The sequence below is a fragment of the Siphateles boraxobius genome, unplaced genomic scaffold (genome assembly GCF_051911475.1).
Source record: "Siphateles boraxobius isolate OS27281-9 unplaced genomic scaffold, OSU_SipBor_1 2, whole genome shotgun sequence".
Lineage (NCBI taxonomy): Eukaryota > Metazoa > Chordata > Actinopteri > Cypriniformes > Leuciscidae > Siphateles > Siphateles boraxobius.
The window spans coordinates 17934076-17952987 of record NW_027508810.1 but is presented as its reverse complement, the minus strand read 5'-3'; the positions used below and the strand labels follow the sequence as shown (position 1 = coordinate 17952987).

The 18912-nt window shown below is 37.7% G+C and overlaps 1 protein-coding gene across 1 annotated transcript in view; it reads left to right on the top strand.

Moving 5' to 3' along the window:
• The first annotated feature begins 368 nt into the window (after positions 1–368).
• kdrl (kinase insert domain receptor like) overlaps positions 369–18912 on the top strand; it is a 57102-nt gene continuing 38558 nt past the window's right edge. The window contains exons 1-10 of the mRNA XM_077236259.1: positions 369–899; positions 10223–10319; positions 12403–12599; positions 14154–14278; positions 15236–15401; positions 15554–15690; positions 15844–16015; positions 16114–16231; positions 16398–16567; positions 17679–17835. Coding sequence (XP_077092374.1) covers positions 830–899; positions 10223–10319; positions 12403–12599; positions 14154–14278; positions 15236–15401; positions 15554–15690; positions 15844–16015; positions 16114–16231; positions 16398–16567; positions 17679–17835 — 1409 coding nt within the window. The 5' untranslated portion in view covers positions 369–829. The remainder of the gene's footprint in view (positions 900–10222; positions 10320–12402; positions 12600–14153; positions 14279–15235; positions 15402–15553; positions 15691–15843; positions 16016–16113; positions 16232–16397; positions 16568–17678; positions 17836–18912) is intronic.

Sequence of the window (18912 nt, the reverse complement as noted above, 5' to 3'; positions counted from 1 at the left end):
GGAGTTAAAAATAAATGTTTTTGCAAGGTATTTTGTCTGATATGTTATCAGACAATGCCTGTTTACCTTTGAACCTAGATATTTTAGGTAGCCTACTCTTCCCGGGGGTCGATAGAGTTTGGTTAAAATAATGCAGTTGAAATATGCTATACAGAAGCGTCTTGACATTCATAGAGCCATTTGGGTGGGACATTTCACTGAGATGAAATAGGCTAGACCTTTCATTAAAGCGGCCAAAAAGAGCACACATATTTACTTAAAGATATTCTGTCTTAATTAAACAATAGGGCAGGAAAAGTGAGCGCGAAGTGCATTAGGAGTATCGCTGCAGTTACTATGGTGACGTTGCGTCCTTCCGTCCTCGCTTCACTCATAAAAAGCCTTCAAGAGGAAATCCCCGGCAGAAAAGCCAAAGGCAGTGGGATAGTTTATCAGTCGGTTGACATCATTCGTTTTTTTTTTCATTGTTATATTATTGTTAAACCTTCTTTGTAGAGTCTAGATTTTGAAATTTCATTCACTCAGTTTTAGGAAGGAAGCGCAAACGTCGCACCTGCCCTCGGGAGTAGTTTGGAGTTGCTCCTCTCGTGTTTGTACCGGGGCAGAGGCGCAGTACCGTGCGATACCTTTACAGTCACTGAGAGACTACGAGACGTGTTTTCATTATAGAGGCATCACTGAAAGAACAATCTCTGACATAACAACGGGAACTATACGCATATAACTCGACATCAAGAGACATTTCAGTCCAGGTGGACTACAATAACCACATCAAATATAAAGTGACAATATACGGAATATCTTTCGGCACGTTATTTTAACGGACGAAATGACTTCTGTTCAACCCTCAGTCAAAGGCTTCTTCACTTTTCAGCTCCTTTTTAATTTCTTCTCAAGTGGTAAGTGTGCGCTTTTTGTCATTTTTCTGCGCTTTAAGTGAAGGTGCACGCGATAAAGTCTTCCTTCTTTGGGCTGCTGTTGTACAGATGCGACTTGACGTTCAGTTCTCATCCTGATCTGCATAGGAAACGGATAGGCTACTGTACAAACAGATGCGGATGTAATGATGAAAACATTTTATTGTTGTGCTAGATTAAAATTACATCACTTATGGCATTGGATTCATATTTAGTTTTATGGCTTGTTCTGATGTTTTTTGATAGTTCGTTTTACTACAGTATGAGAACTTTCTTCATTAAAATGTTACATTATAAGGCTGGATGGGGTAGAGCTTTACTGGGAGTGAATGTATATGTGCTGTATTGTCTTTGTTCTTGTCTCGAGGACCCCCTCGAAAATGAGATGTTTCATCTCAAGGGGTTATCCTCAACAATAAATTCAATTCAATTATTTAAACTTGAATGTCATTGACCTTCAGTCATGAGTTCACTGCTCTTTTTAAACTATTTAGACTTTAATTACTTCTGAAGAGAAGAAACTCTGAAAACACATGTAATATCGTAGAAATTGCATTTATTTTAACAAATTAAATAGATTGGGACAAATCTGTTGGTGCCCTAATGAAAACAGTTTTCATCATTGTATCAACGTAGCCTACTTGGATGTCATTTCTCAAAACCCAACGAGCTGCCTACCACACCGGTACTCAGATTTTTTTTTTTTTTTGTGTAACATTTTGGAGATCATATGTGGCATATGTGCCAAATACATTATAAGAATCTGTTCGGGGGTTCCCAAATTTTTTTGTAATTTGTAACTCTGGCACTAACTAAAGCGTTAGTTAGTCATTTGCAGGAGAGGCTTTGTTCATGCTTGAGGCTTAAATTATTTTACCGACATTCACTCTATTATGGGGACCCCTATCATATGGTAAATTTTGTTTAATGGTCCACAGCTAGTTATGGAAGAACAGTAGGTCGGTGTCAGTGAATTCTGACTGACAATTGTCAGCGTCTTTAAATAACTCAACTAGCCTCATGGGACTAGTTGTGTTTTTCAAAGAATGAACACATTGTGATGGAAATATCAGGTGTGTTTTTTGATAACATCCAAAACAGTTTATTGTAAATGGGTAGTTTGGGCACATCTCCAGTTCTAGTATTGTTGAGATTGATAAGGGAATATGTGTTTACAAGAGAAAGTATATTGTTGACACTTGGCTGCTTGGTTTTCTGGCTGCAGCTCTTTATAACAAGATGGATAGTAAAAGGTGGATGCCATTGTTCATTGTGACATAACAGTTGTGCACTACAGATACAGGTCTTCCTCCTGCTGTCCAAACAAACAGAAGTTCTTACTCTCATCCAAACAGAGGAAATACTGCTCCCCCATGACTTTTTGGGTCTTCAAGCTTTGTCTACAAGGTCTCCAAGTAGATTTCCTTCACTGTCCTCACGCCGAGCGTGGGAAAGACACATGAAGGAAGCGGATGGAGAGGCAGGAGGCACCCTGGAATTGTTCTGGGAGTAGAGGTCACGGAAATGTGACACGCTACCTGAGTAAAGATTCCTTCCCCAGACTTCTTGCTTGCTCCTCCACTCCAAATGTGTGTCAGTCGTCCCACCTAAAGACAATGGTAGAGCGGAAGAGCATGCCATTATATTTTATATGTCAGGAGTGTATGGTTAATCCATTAGTTAGAAATAGGGCATGAAGACAATAGCTGTTTGTCACTTCTGTCATGTTAACTGATTTGTGGTGGGGCATTGTGATTATTTCAGATGTTTGTATCAAACATTTTGTTAGCTCAATTATGTGAAATTATCCATGTGATTTCTTAAGTATTAACGATTCAACTTTCTAGTTTATCAAATTGAAACTGTTACAGTGCATAAGAAATACGAGGTGAGTCAGAGTCACTAGTCAAACTCAGCACTAGATCTATAAGTTCAACTTTACACGTTTAGAGAAGTGAAACACATCTTAACTTTGCTGCTAGAAGTTGCTTACTGGAATGAGAAGGAAGTGTGTTTTTAGTAAGACATATATTAAATCTTAAAATCTTGAAACGATCCAGATATTGCCCAAGGCCCTTATTTCAAAATTTGCATCCTAAATGGAACCAAGGTTAAAATACTCCAGGAATTTTACACATCTGAGAACCCTCCGCATTACATAACTTTTCAGAACACACTAAATATGTTAGCGCACTCGTACTGGCTTCTTTAACATCACAACTTTACAGTAAAAGAGATTTGATTACTGGCTTGACAAATTAGTTTCACATTGCATGCATAAGCAGCACATAGGCAAAGGATATAGTAACTGCAATGCAGGCTCACTTTCTGCTTTCAGACTGGATGCATTTATGCTGCGTAACAGAGATAAAGTCTTGGTAATGGCCATGAATTGTAAAATGATTATCAGGAGTTGGCCATCACAAAGTTGAAGGGATAGTTCACCCAAAAATGAAAATTGTCATAATTTACTCACCTTCATGTCATCCTTTGATGAAATCTGAAAGCTCTCTGTCCCTCCATAGACAGCTGAAACTTCTGCGCTTCATAAAGTTCATAAAGAGATCATAAAACTAATCCAAAGTCTAGTGGTTTAGTCCAATTTTTCTGAAGAGACTCAATCGCTTTATATGATGAACAGATTTATTTTGGCTGTTATTCACATTTAAACATTAATCAACGAACATTAACAGAAGCTCAACTGAAGCTGCTTGACACGCCAGAACAAACTTCATTGGTTCTCGCGGTAGCTCAAACGTGTTGCGCAACACGAGAATGAACCTCATTGGTTTTCGCAGGTCAAGCGAACATGCTTGAGCTTCCGTTTAGCACAACTGGTGTATGAGTTGATGAATGTTTATGTGAATAAAAGCCTAAATTCAATCTGTTCATCATATAAAGTGATTGTTTCTCTTCAGAAATTGTTTAGTTAACCACTCAATTCCTATGGTTTCGTTTTATGATCTCTTTATGAACCTTTTTAAAGTCACAAAGTGGTAGTTGCGTAGCTGTCTATGGAGGGAAAGAAATCACTCAGATTTTATCAAAAAGATATTCATTTGTATTCCGAAGATGAACGGAAGTCTTACAGGTTTTCATTTTCGGCTAACTATCCCTTTAATAGTTGTTAAATATTATTTCTGTTACAACAGCTCTCTGAGTTGTTGGTTATTGCAGCTAATGCTGCAGAGCAAGTATGGGACTTGCTACTTCCAATACATGACACACTGCTGTGAGCAAGTGAGACATGCTGCTGCTGTACAAACACATTAATTACTTGTAGCAAATCTATACAGGTGGAGCTGGGGAAGGTGGAGGGTTTCTGAAAGCACTGCAACTGCTACAAATCCGGGCCAAGTATTTGAAGGATGAGCAGCAAGCTCATTTGTTACTGATACAGTAGGAACCAATCAGCTGTACCCTATAGAGAAGTCAAGTCAAGTCATCCTCATTTATATAGCGCTTTTAACAATGTAGATTGTTTCAAAGCAGCTTTACAGAGATAAACATATAATTTAAGGTAACAGAGATTGGTTTGGTTTTATAGTGGCTCTTGAAAAATGTTTTTTCCAGCTAAAGTTAGTTTTGATTGATTCACTTCCGTCTAAATGATCATTTGTTATTAAATTAGGGGCCGCTAAGACGATACCGTTCTCTCTAAACAGACTTTAAACGTGAACCTGTGATAGACGCTGATGAAGAGAATGATGTAATTGCGAGATTAAGTTAAGGGCCTATTGGTCTGCGCCATTTAGAGTTTCATGACAGAACTTTGTGTTTACACAAAGAAAGTGAGCCACATTTTAATCTAAATGATAATTTATCTGGACAAAACAGAACCTAAACTGTAGCTGTGTACTGCTTACAGTATGTGCATCAAGCCTGACAGACTTTGTCACAAGTGCATTTTAAAAAAAATATGCACAAATTCTGTGCACTATACGGTCAAAATAGTTTCAGAAACTCGACTTCCACCTTGCTACACAAGGTTTCCCTTCCCCTCTCAGTGTTCGGTTCATCCATAAATACTGTAAACTATGAATATGGAATATGGGACATGACTATGAGACTGAGTAATGCCTGGGTTGAACTTGATTACTGTGAGTTTTTTTTTCTTATTTTTCTGGATTACGTTTTATTTTTCTAGCTCAGGAAGAACTGTAGTGTTCCTACTGAACAGCAGCAGTGCATGTTGGGAGGAATACAGTAGGTAGGGGTCAGCCAAGTGCAATTCAAGCTCATCCACTCATCTCACAGCGGTGGGGAAGCACACGAGGATAGACTGTGCAGTGTGCTTTCTTGCTTGCTTTCTTAACATTTGCAATCTTTGTTTTTCCATTTCCTCCCTCATAAAACATTAAAAGTACTGCAGTAAAATTTATGTTGACATGTTTCTCTTCTCTCAAACTTGTCAGAATTAGTAAGACAGCCAAATAACTTCAGTGTGATTTGGAGATTTGACTTTTCCCTTTGACACACAAATGTGATGGCTGCCCATTTTGTATTATTTTGCAATTTCAAGGAGAATCTCCAGCATGAAGAACAGCAAAATCCCCAGAGTTCCAAAACATATTGTGGGAGCTTATGGGATTCAAATCCACTTACTATTTGTAGGGTTTGTCATATATTGTTTCAATATTTGACCAGATATGACCAGAATTACCACTCATTTTAGCTAGATGTTGTTTGTTTAATTAACAATCTTATTTTTTTCGTATAGGTTATGTGTATGTGTTTTCGGTTTTTGACTCCACCTTCCAAAGACCAATCCAGGAACTAATAAAATCTGCATTCTCCATTGCTGTTGTCTTAACCTAGCACGCTTGGCAGGAAGCAGTAGTTGTAGCAGAGGGACTTGCAATAAGAGAACACTTCAATGAATGAGAAGGCAGGCAGCACAGAAGGTGTAGCAACTTGTTTTAGTGGGTGGTCTTTAGTTTTGTGAAGAGTTTACCGTGAAGTCTGCTTTTGAAGGTGAATTTGTTTTACTGTTGTTTGTGTGACAGTCCGGACCAATGATAATTAATCATCAAATTATATTATGTAAAAGCTTTATAATTAGAGGCAGAATAAGATTTTATTGCCTTTATTCATCCCCACAGGGGAAATTCGGATGTCCAGCAGCATATAGTGTGTGTAGACTACCAACAAGCATTCTCACCGCAATACACTCATAAAAAGACAGATAATAATCACCTTTGTCTGACCACATGCATAATAGTAAATTTATAAGCAGACATATTATACCATATTATTACACGGCTCTCTGAAATACTTGATTTTGATTGGTTATTTGTGTAATTTTACTGTCAAATATTTTCTTATACATTCCATGCTTCTTGTGACATCTCTCTCTTCTCACATAATAATAATACTAACAAACTTAAATCAATATAATATTTGTATTATTCCAATGTCATTTTTTTACTTGGTAAACAGCCATAATTACTGGTATAACATACAGATGGACAGTCACTAGTACAATACAAGACCTGATCTGTCTGGTTTTATTTTGGTAGTAGGAACTAGCTGACATTACCAGACATATTACATGATTTATGATATAAACAAAGATGACAGTCACAGTTGTTAGGACAGTGTGTTTTGTTATGTGCCTTTTTTTTCTTTTTTTTTATGTGCTGGAGGATCTTACAAAACATTATGTTTTTGTCAAAGCTCATAGTCAGCTTAAATAGACATGTATAGACATTTTACATGTCCCAAAAGGGTACTTTGTCTTCTTTCAAAAAAGACAGGAAAGAAATTAATTTGCGATTGGTCGCGTTCAACGGTTGCCTGATGTTCCGTTCTGTGCCCATTGAGATGCTTACTATTGTTTGACGTTATTTTTATTTATCAAGAAGCCTTCGTTGCTTGTAAAGCTTTTAAATCATAATGGATATTGCAGCAAGGTTAAAGGATTAATGAATTACTATTGTTGTGTAAGCCTAAAAAAGATTCCCCCTGCCCCGTCCTCAGAGACCGCTTTACTGGCACTGTGCATCACATGGGTGGATGGGAAGCACAGGCAGTCTTGTACCAGCCACAGAGTAGGGAATTCCGCATATTATGACCAATGCTTACTGGGCAGCGACAGGATTTCCTCTGTACAAAAGACAGTACACAAGTAAATTGAATTGTATCTGTATAAAAAAAAATCTCAAACATCATCTGACTCCATAAGTTCCAGATTTTTTAACATCCACCAGGGACCAATGACACATTTTGGTTGTTGAACAGTTGTTGGTTTTAATGTTTCCAAGACCATGCTGATATTATTTTTTATAGTACTTCAGAAGTCAGCTTTCCATGGAAAACCCACACATCATTTTGATTTAATTTAGAGTTTTATGCCTCTCCCATCTCACACTCAACATTCAAACCACTCGTCTTTGTGAAAGTTCCTCTACTTATTTGGACTTGAAGATTCTCTTGTTCCCTCACAAAACTACAAAGATCTACTGATTGCATGATTGTGGAAGGTCTGTAGGAACAGAGCTTTGTGACATGTCGTTTACTTGTTCACACGAGAGGCACGTAGGCTAATCATGCTGAATATGGCAACCCACGCACGTAGCATCAGTGCTGTGTTTTTTTCCATGATTCCATGGTTGTCTTTTATTTTTAATAGGCTTTAATGGAAACCAGGTCCCAGGCCCCTTGAAGCACCACAACAAGCCTCATTTTTGGCATTTTTCAGTCTCTCAGTCTCTGTGATGGAGGAATCCAGTACACAGCTGTCGGAGAGGGGGGCAAAGTGTCGCGCTGAGGTCAGCACTGGGCAGACATCAGGGGCAGGTGGGGGTCTGTGTGCTGTGGGAATACGTGGGTGTACAGGGACACAGACAAGAGGTTTTTATGAGAAAGTGCTCTTCTTAAGTGGGCTGCTGGGGGCCCCTGCTGAACAGGGCAGCTGTGAAGACAGCGAGAGTTGTTGGGTTTTATAGGATGTGATTCACTGTATGTGTTTGCGTGCCGGCGTACATCTGTGAATGAGGCTTCAAGGGAAATACGAATATTTGGATGTCAAGAGGAATTAATAATTCTTAATAAAACATATCTGGTATTAGACCAAAGCTTCTGTGTGGTAAACACATATTTCAGACCGGTCAAAACCACTTAGACTCACTCTGACTAATGTCTCTCTTTCAGTACAGTCGGAGCAGCGTCATCTTCTAACTCTTATGTTACAGATAAAGATGTACAGTGTTTCTAAAAACATCCTGACGAGAATGAGTGATGACTCTTAGACCATATGTTGTCCATTTTGTCCATATGAGATTTAGGAAATAAACATTTCATGATGGGCTGTGTTTGTCTGAGATGGGAGGTGGACCTACATAAAGTTACTGTCTGACACCAACATTACAGCAAAAACATTTTTAATGTGTTTTATTTCATGTGTAATTGTAAATCTTCTACAACTCTCAGAAGATGTCCAAATATCTACAGAACAGATGTGTAAAAAAAAGAAGTTTGCAGCGCAATAAGAGATTCACCGTAGGGGAGGTTATTTTTTGACTAGGACAGCTGTGGTTATGTCTGGTTATGTCTCTTCTGGGCAGAGGGATAATATCAAGCTGATAGAGGTGTGTACTTTGCGTGATAATCTCCGGCTACATCCGCTCCCCTTAACTAACCTTGTACTGTGAAACAACAATGAAGTTGTAGCATACTAAGAGGAAGTTCATATTAAGTGGCAGTGTTGGTGTGGTAAGTTCATTCTGGTGAATGCAGCTGTGTTTTTAAGCCATTTATAAAAACTAAATTTTGCTATTGGTCAGATAATGTACTGATAATGACTTCATAGTATCCGGTATGAGACTGTCAAGTAAGGTCAGTGTAGATTAGAAGAGAACATAATGCATTTATCATCCTGATTGTTATACACAAATCTTTTTTAAAGATCACCTTGTGTTTTGAACGCTGATGCTGTATTACAAAACTTTCCGTTCTAAAATCTTAAGTAAAAATCTGACTGTTCTACATGAGATTCTTACTCAAATACTTATCAAAACTATTGTTAGATATGCACACCTCTTTTCATTTCATTAAAAACATGACACGTTTTGCATGAGGCGCTGAAAAAGTCAAGATATCTGCGAAGACATAGAAAAACAATGAAAACCTTGAAGCTGTCCACAAAAAAATTTCTTTGCATTCCTCTTCACTGGTTTCGAATGTTAAAAAAAAAAAAGTTTTTCAATGTAAATGTGCGCTAGATTAAAGTGTTTGACCTTTGCGCCACATCTGCTTTTTTTAGTGTCTGCACTCTTTTTTTTTTTTTTTTTTTTTTTTTTGATTCCATGTGAGACTGAAAAACTTTGAAAAAGCATTGGTGTGCTGGTCCACTAGTTAGACCTGCATAAACCAGTCTGCACCAAAAGACCCTAATCTGCTCTTTTTGTCAGACAAGGTTTCCCAGAAAATATTGTTTTTGCCTGGCAACACAAATAACTTGCAGTGCCACAGCACAAAGCGGTCAGGGAGTAGGTTCAAAAGAAGGAAATCACTTATGAGATGACTGTCAACCGTGCTGGGCAGCAGAGGGAATGATACCACTTCCTGTCCCCAGCGTACTCATGGCTCCTATCATCAGCTTTACCTGGCCCCAGACCAGCAGTGAACCTTCACTGTAATAATAGCACACCGAAGAGATCTCAAGAGATCTGAGTTAAATGGAGCTCCTTATCAGAGTATAAAAAGGTGGCATTATACAGAGGACTGACTGATTTGAAGGATGTGTTTAAGGACATCTGATTCATCTGGGTCTGCCTTGTTCTCTCACACACATGCTGACAGAGGTGACCCCTCTGTGGGGGGCACAGCTGTACATCTGGCCTCCCTCCTCTTGTCTAGAATGTGTACACATGCTCAGACACACTGTTTCCACAACTCTGCCAGCTTAAACCTGTCCAGCACAGACTAGACTGCACTGAGCTGGATTCTGGAGCGCCACGCAGAAGCGGAAAGTCTATTGTGTAACATTTTTAATTCAGTCTCTAAATCACACTGGAATGCTCTGATAAAGTTGCATCTCTTAATTGCTTAGTGTTCTGGTTTTGGTCAGCTTAACCATAGATTTACCCTTATGACTGTTGGTGTATTACAGTTCTCCAGGGAGAACTGCAATACCCATCTTGTATGGTTCAATAAATATTCTGTCATCAATCACTCACCCTCAAGGGTGACTTTGTAAGTGAAAACGTGTTAGATTTGAAACGTGTAGCTTTGTGTGTGATGCACTTGTGATGTTAGTGTGTCTTTGATTGACTGTGTGTTGTGCTGTATTGTGTTTACTGTAGGGTTGGTAGAGGGATCTCGTCTGCCTGATCCACAGCTGCTTCCTGCCGAAGGCACACACCTTCAGCATGTTGGTGGCACACTCACGCTCATCTGCAGGTACTGTGCCCATCTGCTGTCCCATCTCACACAAACACACACAGAATGTTCTGTGCATCTAAATGTATTCATTTGTCGTTGTACGCTACCCATCCACAAAATATGTTGGAGAAAAAAAGATGTTATACTAGTAGGCATTCCAATATTCAGAGAGAATAAATTAAGCTCAGTTCATAATAATTTAAAACTACCAACTTTTTTTAGCCCTTTGAAAACCAGCTTAACAGCTATGCACTGGTGGTGGTTGAGGAGAGATCCCGACATGATTGTAAAGCACTTTGGGTGTACAGTAGTACATATGAAAGCGCTATATAAAATTGCCTCATTCATTCATTCATTCATTCATTCATTCTATGTTCATTTCCATGTTGCTCCAAGCATTTTACTGTGACTAGTGCTGGTTTAGTACTGATGTGACTTGTAGATCTTGTCCATGGGTGATGTACAACATTTCACTAGAGGCAGCACTAGAGGCAGTAAAAACACCAAAAAAGCTCCACAAAAGAGTTCAAACCCTCATAGAAGAAAGCTAAAATTACGTGGTTCCTTCAGCAAATACGTTTTTATCTTACATTTGCTTTAGCTCACATTGTCAGTTAGGTTTAGGGTAGGGTTTAATGTAGGGGGTATGCTCATTTCATTTAATTGTCATGCAGTGTAGTGCCAGTCTCTGGAGATTACACTTTTGCAATGGAGAATTTTTTTTAATTACTTATAGTGCCTCTTGTGGATGTGTAACTTGAAAAGTTCAGCGAAATGTAACCAGAGCAACGTGTTTCATTTTTTGCAGAAAAAATCTTATCAACCATGGTCATGGTCTTTTTAATGAAACTGATCGGGAAATTTTTGATATTTAATTTAGTTAAGAAACCTGGCCAGTACCAAAATCTCATACTGGGGCACAGTATCCAAATCACAACATGCTGTTCACCCCAAAAATAGACATTCTGTCATTATTGGCTAACCTTCATGTCGTTCCAAACTTGTATGACTTTCTTTCTTCTGTGAAACATAAAATAAGATATTTTGAAGAACAGTGGTAACCAAACACTGGAAATATTCCACGCAGACATTTCTCATAATATATTTTTTTTGTACAGAAAAAAGTAAGTCATACAGGTTTGGAACGACATGAGGGTAAATAAATGTTGACCGAATTTTCATTTTTGGGTGAACTATTCCTTTAATACTGTATAAGAACTTAAGCAGGAGCTGGTATAAGTACAAATACACTGATCTCTCAACATCACTCTTCAAAACTAAACTCATTTGCTTTTGCTTTAACATGGGATGAGAGGCCTCAAAGAAAAGCAGTATAGGCCCAAAAAACCCATCATGTCCAATTGTTGCAGAAAGAAAAGTGGATGGGGGCTGTGAAACATACACATCGTTTAGACTTCGAGTTTAGACTTTAAGAGAGCATTTCATGCTATTGCAGTCATGCCAGGAATGCTGACCCCGAAGAAGCTTAACTAATGTAATGCTTCCCTACAAGGTCATGTGAGCAAAAAGCTGATACTGTCTTTGGCTCTGGACACATTTAAGAGTGAAGTTGCATGACCCATCAGTCTAGAAGCAACAGTGGTGGTATGTGAGATATCTCTGATTCTCCACTGGGATCCTTTAATGTGCCCTTTTAAAAACAAGTACTGTTTGAAATATGCCATTTGGACACTTCTTCCAATAAATACCTGTTCCCATGTGAAAGTTGGACACTAACTGAATGTTTAAAATTGAAATGAACCTGTGAATATGTACAAGGAATCTGCCATGCCATTTTGCTCAGGATGCCAGTAAAAAAAGAAAACGGCAATTGATGTAGTTGAATTACTGTTAGGATTATCTTTGTAATTTCACAGTAAACTGAAAGAGGCTGCAGGATGTGTTTGTATGTCATTTTTGTGGTATAATTTTCCTGATTTTGTTTTTAAGTTTTGTAATATGTCATGAATGGCTAAAAAACAAAATGTAATAGCAGCACACACTCTATGCAGTGATTATTTAATTTGGCATAAGCCTGCTTGCCTATGAAATTGCACTTATTTTTGGTGATGTTTTGTTTCTATGGTGTGGTGTACATTAGAGGATCAACTTCGCTGCACTGGAGGCTGGCTAACAGAAATGTGTCATCGGAACTCATTGAGTCTTGTGAGGAGAGAATGCACAAGCACTGCAGCAAGCTGGTCATACACAACCTGAGGCACACTGATACTGGCTTCTACACATGCAGTTATCTAAGGTTCAACGATCATGAGGTGACCACATATGTTTTTGTTAAAGGTAAGAATAAGAATACTTTTTTTTTTTTTTACTTTTTTTTATCATAGACCAAGAGATTGTAGTAAAACGGTTTCATAAAACAAATCTTGTCTTTGGATAAACAGACCAAAGAGCTATTTATTTGGCATAATACTCTTGTACACTACTGTTTTTGGTTACAAATAGAATGATCCCTACTGGATGAACCAAGAAACTTGGCACTTTACTTCCAATTATTTGCCAGAAGTCATATTCGATGTCTTCTGTGTGAAACACGACCTGGAAAAACTCCAAGCCATTAGAAAAGCATTATATTAAAAATGACAATAAGTAATGAGTGGCCCCAGACCTCACTGAAACTACAACAAAGCCATAAACCTGTTAGCAGGGCAGTCGAGCTAGTAACTATTCAGCTATGACTGCACTCACTTAGAAGGATTGAATCACTGAGAACTGGACTGTATCTGCAAGACAGAACCGAACTGTCATAAGACTATAGGAAATAGAAAATCAGTGACACAAAAAGGAAGCCTTTATATTATATCCTGCTTAAAGTCTTCCTGTGTTTTGGTTGTTAACATTTTAAGCAAGTGCAATAGCAGAGTTTTATGAACGTGCCTCAAAAATATACACTACTGTTCAAAAGTTTTTAAAATTAATGCTGTTCTGTTTAACTTTCTGTTCATCAAAGATTCCAGAAAAAAAATGATTTGTGGTTTCCACAAAAATATTAAGCTGCACAACTGATTTCAACATTAACAATAAAAAGGATTGTGACACTGACAAATGTTGTAATGGCTGCTGAAAATTCAGCTTTGCCATCACAGGAATAAATTACATTTAGAAATATATTACAATTGAAAATAAGTTATTTTATATTGTAATAAAATAATAATATATTTACTGTATTTTTTTTGGTCAAATAAATTCAGCCTTGGTGAGCATAAGACTTTTTTCAAAAATATTTAAAAGTCTTACTGACCCTAAACTTTTGAATGGTAGTGTATTTCCAAAAAAGAGCTGAGATAACTTTAGCTGTGAAAATTACAACAAAGCTCACCAAGTCTCTGGCTTACCAGCTGTTTTGTTTAGCAGACCTCTTCCACTTCAGCCGGCTGCATATATTGCCAACTTAGTACTTGATAGTCCCCTGGTTCATCTCACTATGTGATTCCACTGTTTATGTGAGACAAGTTTATTTAAAAAAAAAAAAAAAAAAACATTTTATTACGTCAACACACACAAGATCTTGTTTGTTTGATCACGCCAATCTCACAGCATAGCTGTACAGTAACATCCCCCCTGCCAAGCTGTTTCTTTATCCAGCAGTCTGTGTGGCGGTTTTCTGTTGAGAAAGAAAAATGATCTGACTTTATCTTGGATATTTAATTGATCCTCTAGGCATTGCCTGAAGAAGTCCAAGAATTCATTGATAAAATGTTAAATGCTTTTTAAAAAAGCCATTTAAAATCATAAAGCTCATGAGTACATTAATCAATTATTGTATGTGTGATTGGTAAATTAGCTTTGTGTGAAGCAAAGTGTTATTATTTAATGCTTAATTTTAAATCACAGATCCCAATCATCCATTTGTGGAGGCTTTCAGTTCAACAAACATGCTTTTTGCGTATCGGAACGATCCCTTTTTTGTGGTCCCCTGCAGAACAACGTCCCCGAACCAACGTGTTTTCCTTGAGACTGTGAGTATTTTATGTTAATGCCACTGAATGTAAATATATTCACACATAATTTACCGCTGCATATGGTGGAGGTGAATGTTTTACCTGTTTTTCCATACCTCAAAAGCCTTGACATGAAAAATAGAGGATGTTTTGTACGATCTGACTTTGAAGAATGCATGGGACCATGGGCGTTTTTGAATTTCTCACACTCATTTAAGCCCTTAGGATGCATATATAGATAGAGACAGTGTGCCTTAGACTCAGGGAAGCTCAAGGAGGCCTGAGGAGTCTCTCTGTCTGCTTCCTGTAAGAACAGGAAGTTTGTGTTTGACTGTTGTTTTTCACTCAGAATAGAAACTCAGGATATAAATAAAACACATTTTTTGTTCCAGCTAACTAAAAAAGACTAAATAGCAAAAGTTTGTCTTTTATTTTATTTTATTTTATTTTATTTTTCTACGTTATATCTGATGGAACACCACCACATCTTATTTTAAGTATACAAGCAAGCAGCCTCTTACATAAGTCACGGAAGCAGGAGATTCTGTCCTTCAAACAGCATTGGCAGCGAACTTCAACAGTAGTGGGGTTTTTTTCATAGTGGTCATGTACTGTAGTGGGTCTATGGTCATTTCTCACAGTCCTATGGATAACTCTTCTAAGCCAGATGGCACAGATAGTCATGTGACCTTCCTGCCTTTGGAAGATCTGTGGTTTTCGTCCTTCCTGTTTCCTTCCTTCCCTTCTTTCCTAGCAGTGCTCTTGGTCCACGAACAAACAAAAGAAGTAAAATGGGGTATACAACTTCACTATGATCAGTTTCTCGCAGACAAACTTAGCCCTATTTTACTCATTAATGGCTACTAATCATGTGCTGTAAAAGCTTCACACAATTTGTTTCCTTCTCCACAGAAAGAACATTTACTTGTTTTTAAAGATAGCTTGTTAAATAAATCCTCTCCTCTTGCTCTCTAGATGAATCCCATGGGAGATCATATAAAAAGTAGGATGGAGGATCTTTGGGATCCAAAGATAGGTTTCACAATCCCCTTGAGACCTTATGATAGCTACCATCTGATTACATGTGTGACCAGAGTGAATGACACACAATTTTCTTCGCACTACATCCTCAAAAGGCTAAGTGAGTCATTTTAATTGCTAAAATGCATAGCTCAAAGGTAGCTAAAGAGAAAATCCCAGTTACTCAATTACTTTTTGAAAATCTGTCATTGAAAACTACAAAAGCTTTTTTCCTTACATAACCTAGATTAATGTCCTGTTCTCTGTGCCTAGCATCGGAGCTGAGAAACATTGGCATCGAACCAGAAAGACCAAAAGTACTAGTTGGTGACACCCTGGTCCTCAACTGCTCTGCAGAGACCACTTACAATGGCATAATTGAATTTGAGTGGCAGTTTCATAAGAGTCGGGTGAGTTATTAGGAGCCCTGCTAAAAATGCTTGAGTTTTACCTAAAGAAAAAATACTTGCAGTATTTGATTAATACTGTACACATTCAGATTTAAACAAGTGTTATGTAAATCTTGGCCTGACAACCTCTGAACTTCCCGTCTGTTTTTTTAGATCAATCACACTCACCAAATGAAAATGACAAGGGACCCACCTGGCCAAATCATCGTAATGACTAAAGCATTAATTGTGCCTAATGTTACAATGGAGTTCAAGGGCACATATGTGTGCATAGCATCAATTGACGATAAAAGGCTTCATTTTTCAACTAAAGTTACTGTATATGGTGAGGATATGATGTTGTGTCACTATCTTAACACATTAATGCTTTTGTAGAACAGTTTGAATTAATTTATAGGATTTTTTGTATGTTTGTCTCTACAGAACATCCATTCCTCAATGTGACCCACAATAAACGCAAATTCATTTCTGCTATAGAGGGCAGAAAGGTGCAGTTTGAGCCACGGGTCAATGCGCTGCCTGCACCCGACAGAGTGTTGTGGTAAATTCATGCTTACGATTTTAAAAATAAGAGATGTGACTCCATAAGAAGCCATAAGAAGAATGTAATGTGTAGTAGTAACCAACTAAATGTATCCTACCAGTAATGGATTAATTGTACAATTATTGTATTGGTTTGTTATTTTTTCTGCTGCCAATTTGTATAGGTACAAAGATGGAGTTGCTGTTTCAGAAAATTCCACATGTTATGAGACTGTGGGCTTCAACCTCACCATAAAACATGTGAAGCAGAAGGATGCTGGGATCTTCACTATCGCACTGTCAAACCAGGAAAAGGGTCTCTACAGAAACCTCAGCTACAAGCTGGAAGTCAGAGGTAATGCACAGAAAGCCAGTATGAACTGTGCATGATTATGAGCATCTGATGGTTTTTTATACTTCAAACAATATCAAACCAAATAGGGCTGCCTCAAACATAAAAATGTTAATAAAAATAGCCAACAGCCCCATTTCTGTACTGTTTATATGAACAGCAAACTTAATGAGATTATTGAAAACTCTGCTGTCAGCAATTCATTTGTGGTTTTGTTTTTCATTATTATTATTCTTTGACTATGGAAACGGTTTTGCTGCTTTTAAGCTGATTTGTTTTTTATCTGAACTTTATATTTTTCATTTATATTTTAAACCTATAAATTGAAATATGTGTTTATTTATTTTATACGCATACTTTTATATCGATTTAAATGTCTACATTGTTTGAATAAAATCTCATTATTTAATTAATTGGGGAATCGAACTAGAAATTAAATAATCAAATATCTTCTTTTTTTAGTGAGTGATGTGAGTGAAGCCAAAGTTATTCTTCAGCAAATTGCTGATTGCGTTGGGCATTATGTTTGTTTTTTTAAACTCACAAAGAAAAAAAATCTAAGAAAGCAGAGGAATTGATATGCTCTTCTCTGACAAGAGCTGTGGAATGTGCTGTCAGAGCTGACATTTTAGTAATGTACTGCCCAGATTTACCCTGAATTTTTGGAAACCTTCCATCCCACAAGTATAATTACCTCTTCTAGCCTAATATAAAATATTTATTTCAATGCTTCTCTGCCCTCAACCTGAACTGAAGTATATGGCATCATCATAGACCCAAAAGCAAAACCAAGGTCAAAAACAACGGAAACAGAATTGAAAGATTTCTGGTTGCGATTTAGGAAATATTTTAGGCGTCATTCATCAAATGCAGAAATCCACCTGATGCTAAATCTTCAAACATGCTGTTTTTCTCCTTCATAAGCACAGATACACTTCAGTGAGGTCTATAAAGGCAATATAGACCTCTCTTATTGAAGTTTACATAAACTTGAATATTCTTACGTATTATGAGGTGAAAGTTTTTTAACGTTAGCCAGGGATCTGCAAATGATCTGTATTCTTTTCTAAGACTGACCATTTAAATGACTAATGTTCTGTCAATATGCACACAGTGAAGCCAAAGATCTATGAGGAGGATGTGGCTCCATTGGGCCCCCAAACTTACATATATGGCCAGAGGCACAAGCTCACCTGCACTGCATTTGGGATTCCCATGCCAAACATTACCTGGTTTTGGCAGCCGTGTGACCCTAGCCTTGATCTTACAGAGTAAGTCAATAATACACAAAAGAATACACATATTCAGATTTGCTTTGAATCAACAGGTCTGCTGATTAGTAATTCCACATTAAATTAAAAGATTGTATAACTTCAGGTCAGATTTCATTACGTCAAAGGAGAAATATGGGCTATATTTTTTTTCTTGTTATTTCCACAAATTTTGGTTTGTGGTTCCATAAACAGTCGTCACCCTCCTGCATAGCATATCTCTTCTTTTGGTGTTAACATCAATGATGAATGTTGACCTTTACCCACAGCTCTCATTATTCAAATGAACTGCATCCGTTTCCTTGAAATTGGTCGAAATTAAGTATGCTTATTGGTGAAAAATAGCCCCAGAGCTATATTTTGCAGACACTGGCTCTGTAAATGTGAGGACAATTTATTGCTCTAATTCCCCAAGCTTGCATTGTGTGGAAAGCAAGAGTATCCAAGTGTAAATGCCAGTCTTTTAGTGAACCTTTATGAATGCTACGGATGTCTCCTAAAGTTGGTGTGTCACAACAAGAGTTTCTCATAATTGAGAGTAATTATTTGTCAAAGTTTACTGCCAAATTTGCGACAAAAATACTTCAGGCTTTGTACCACAGTGCCAAAATGCCACTTTGGCTGTTTTAAATATAATCTGTGATGGCAGTAAACACAACAGCTCATAATATAGATGGTGAGAAGACCTGATTTTCAACAGCTAATGAGCGAGGTACATTGAAGGGTAATTGCAATGCCCTAGTTGGATGAACAGACAAACCCATTCCTCTTTTATTTTAACATAGTAAAATGAATAAATTTCTTGAGCAGTGACCAAAAGAAAAAAAAAGTGGTTATGTTCAGAGCAAATCCCTATATGAGCATAATTTAGTTACGATGTGTACATGGACATTAAGTGGCCATAAATCAGTGTTTTGTTGGAAGGGTCCATCGTTTGAGATCGCATTACTGCGCTCATGAAGGTGAGAAGTTATCAGTTACCCTTGTTGACCGTGGCGGTCTGGGATCAGCCTTATCTCAGCCGTCCAGAGAGTGGGGGTGTTTCCTTTGAACGGTGACGCATGTCTCAGCCCTTCC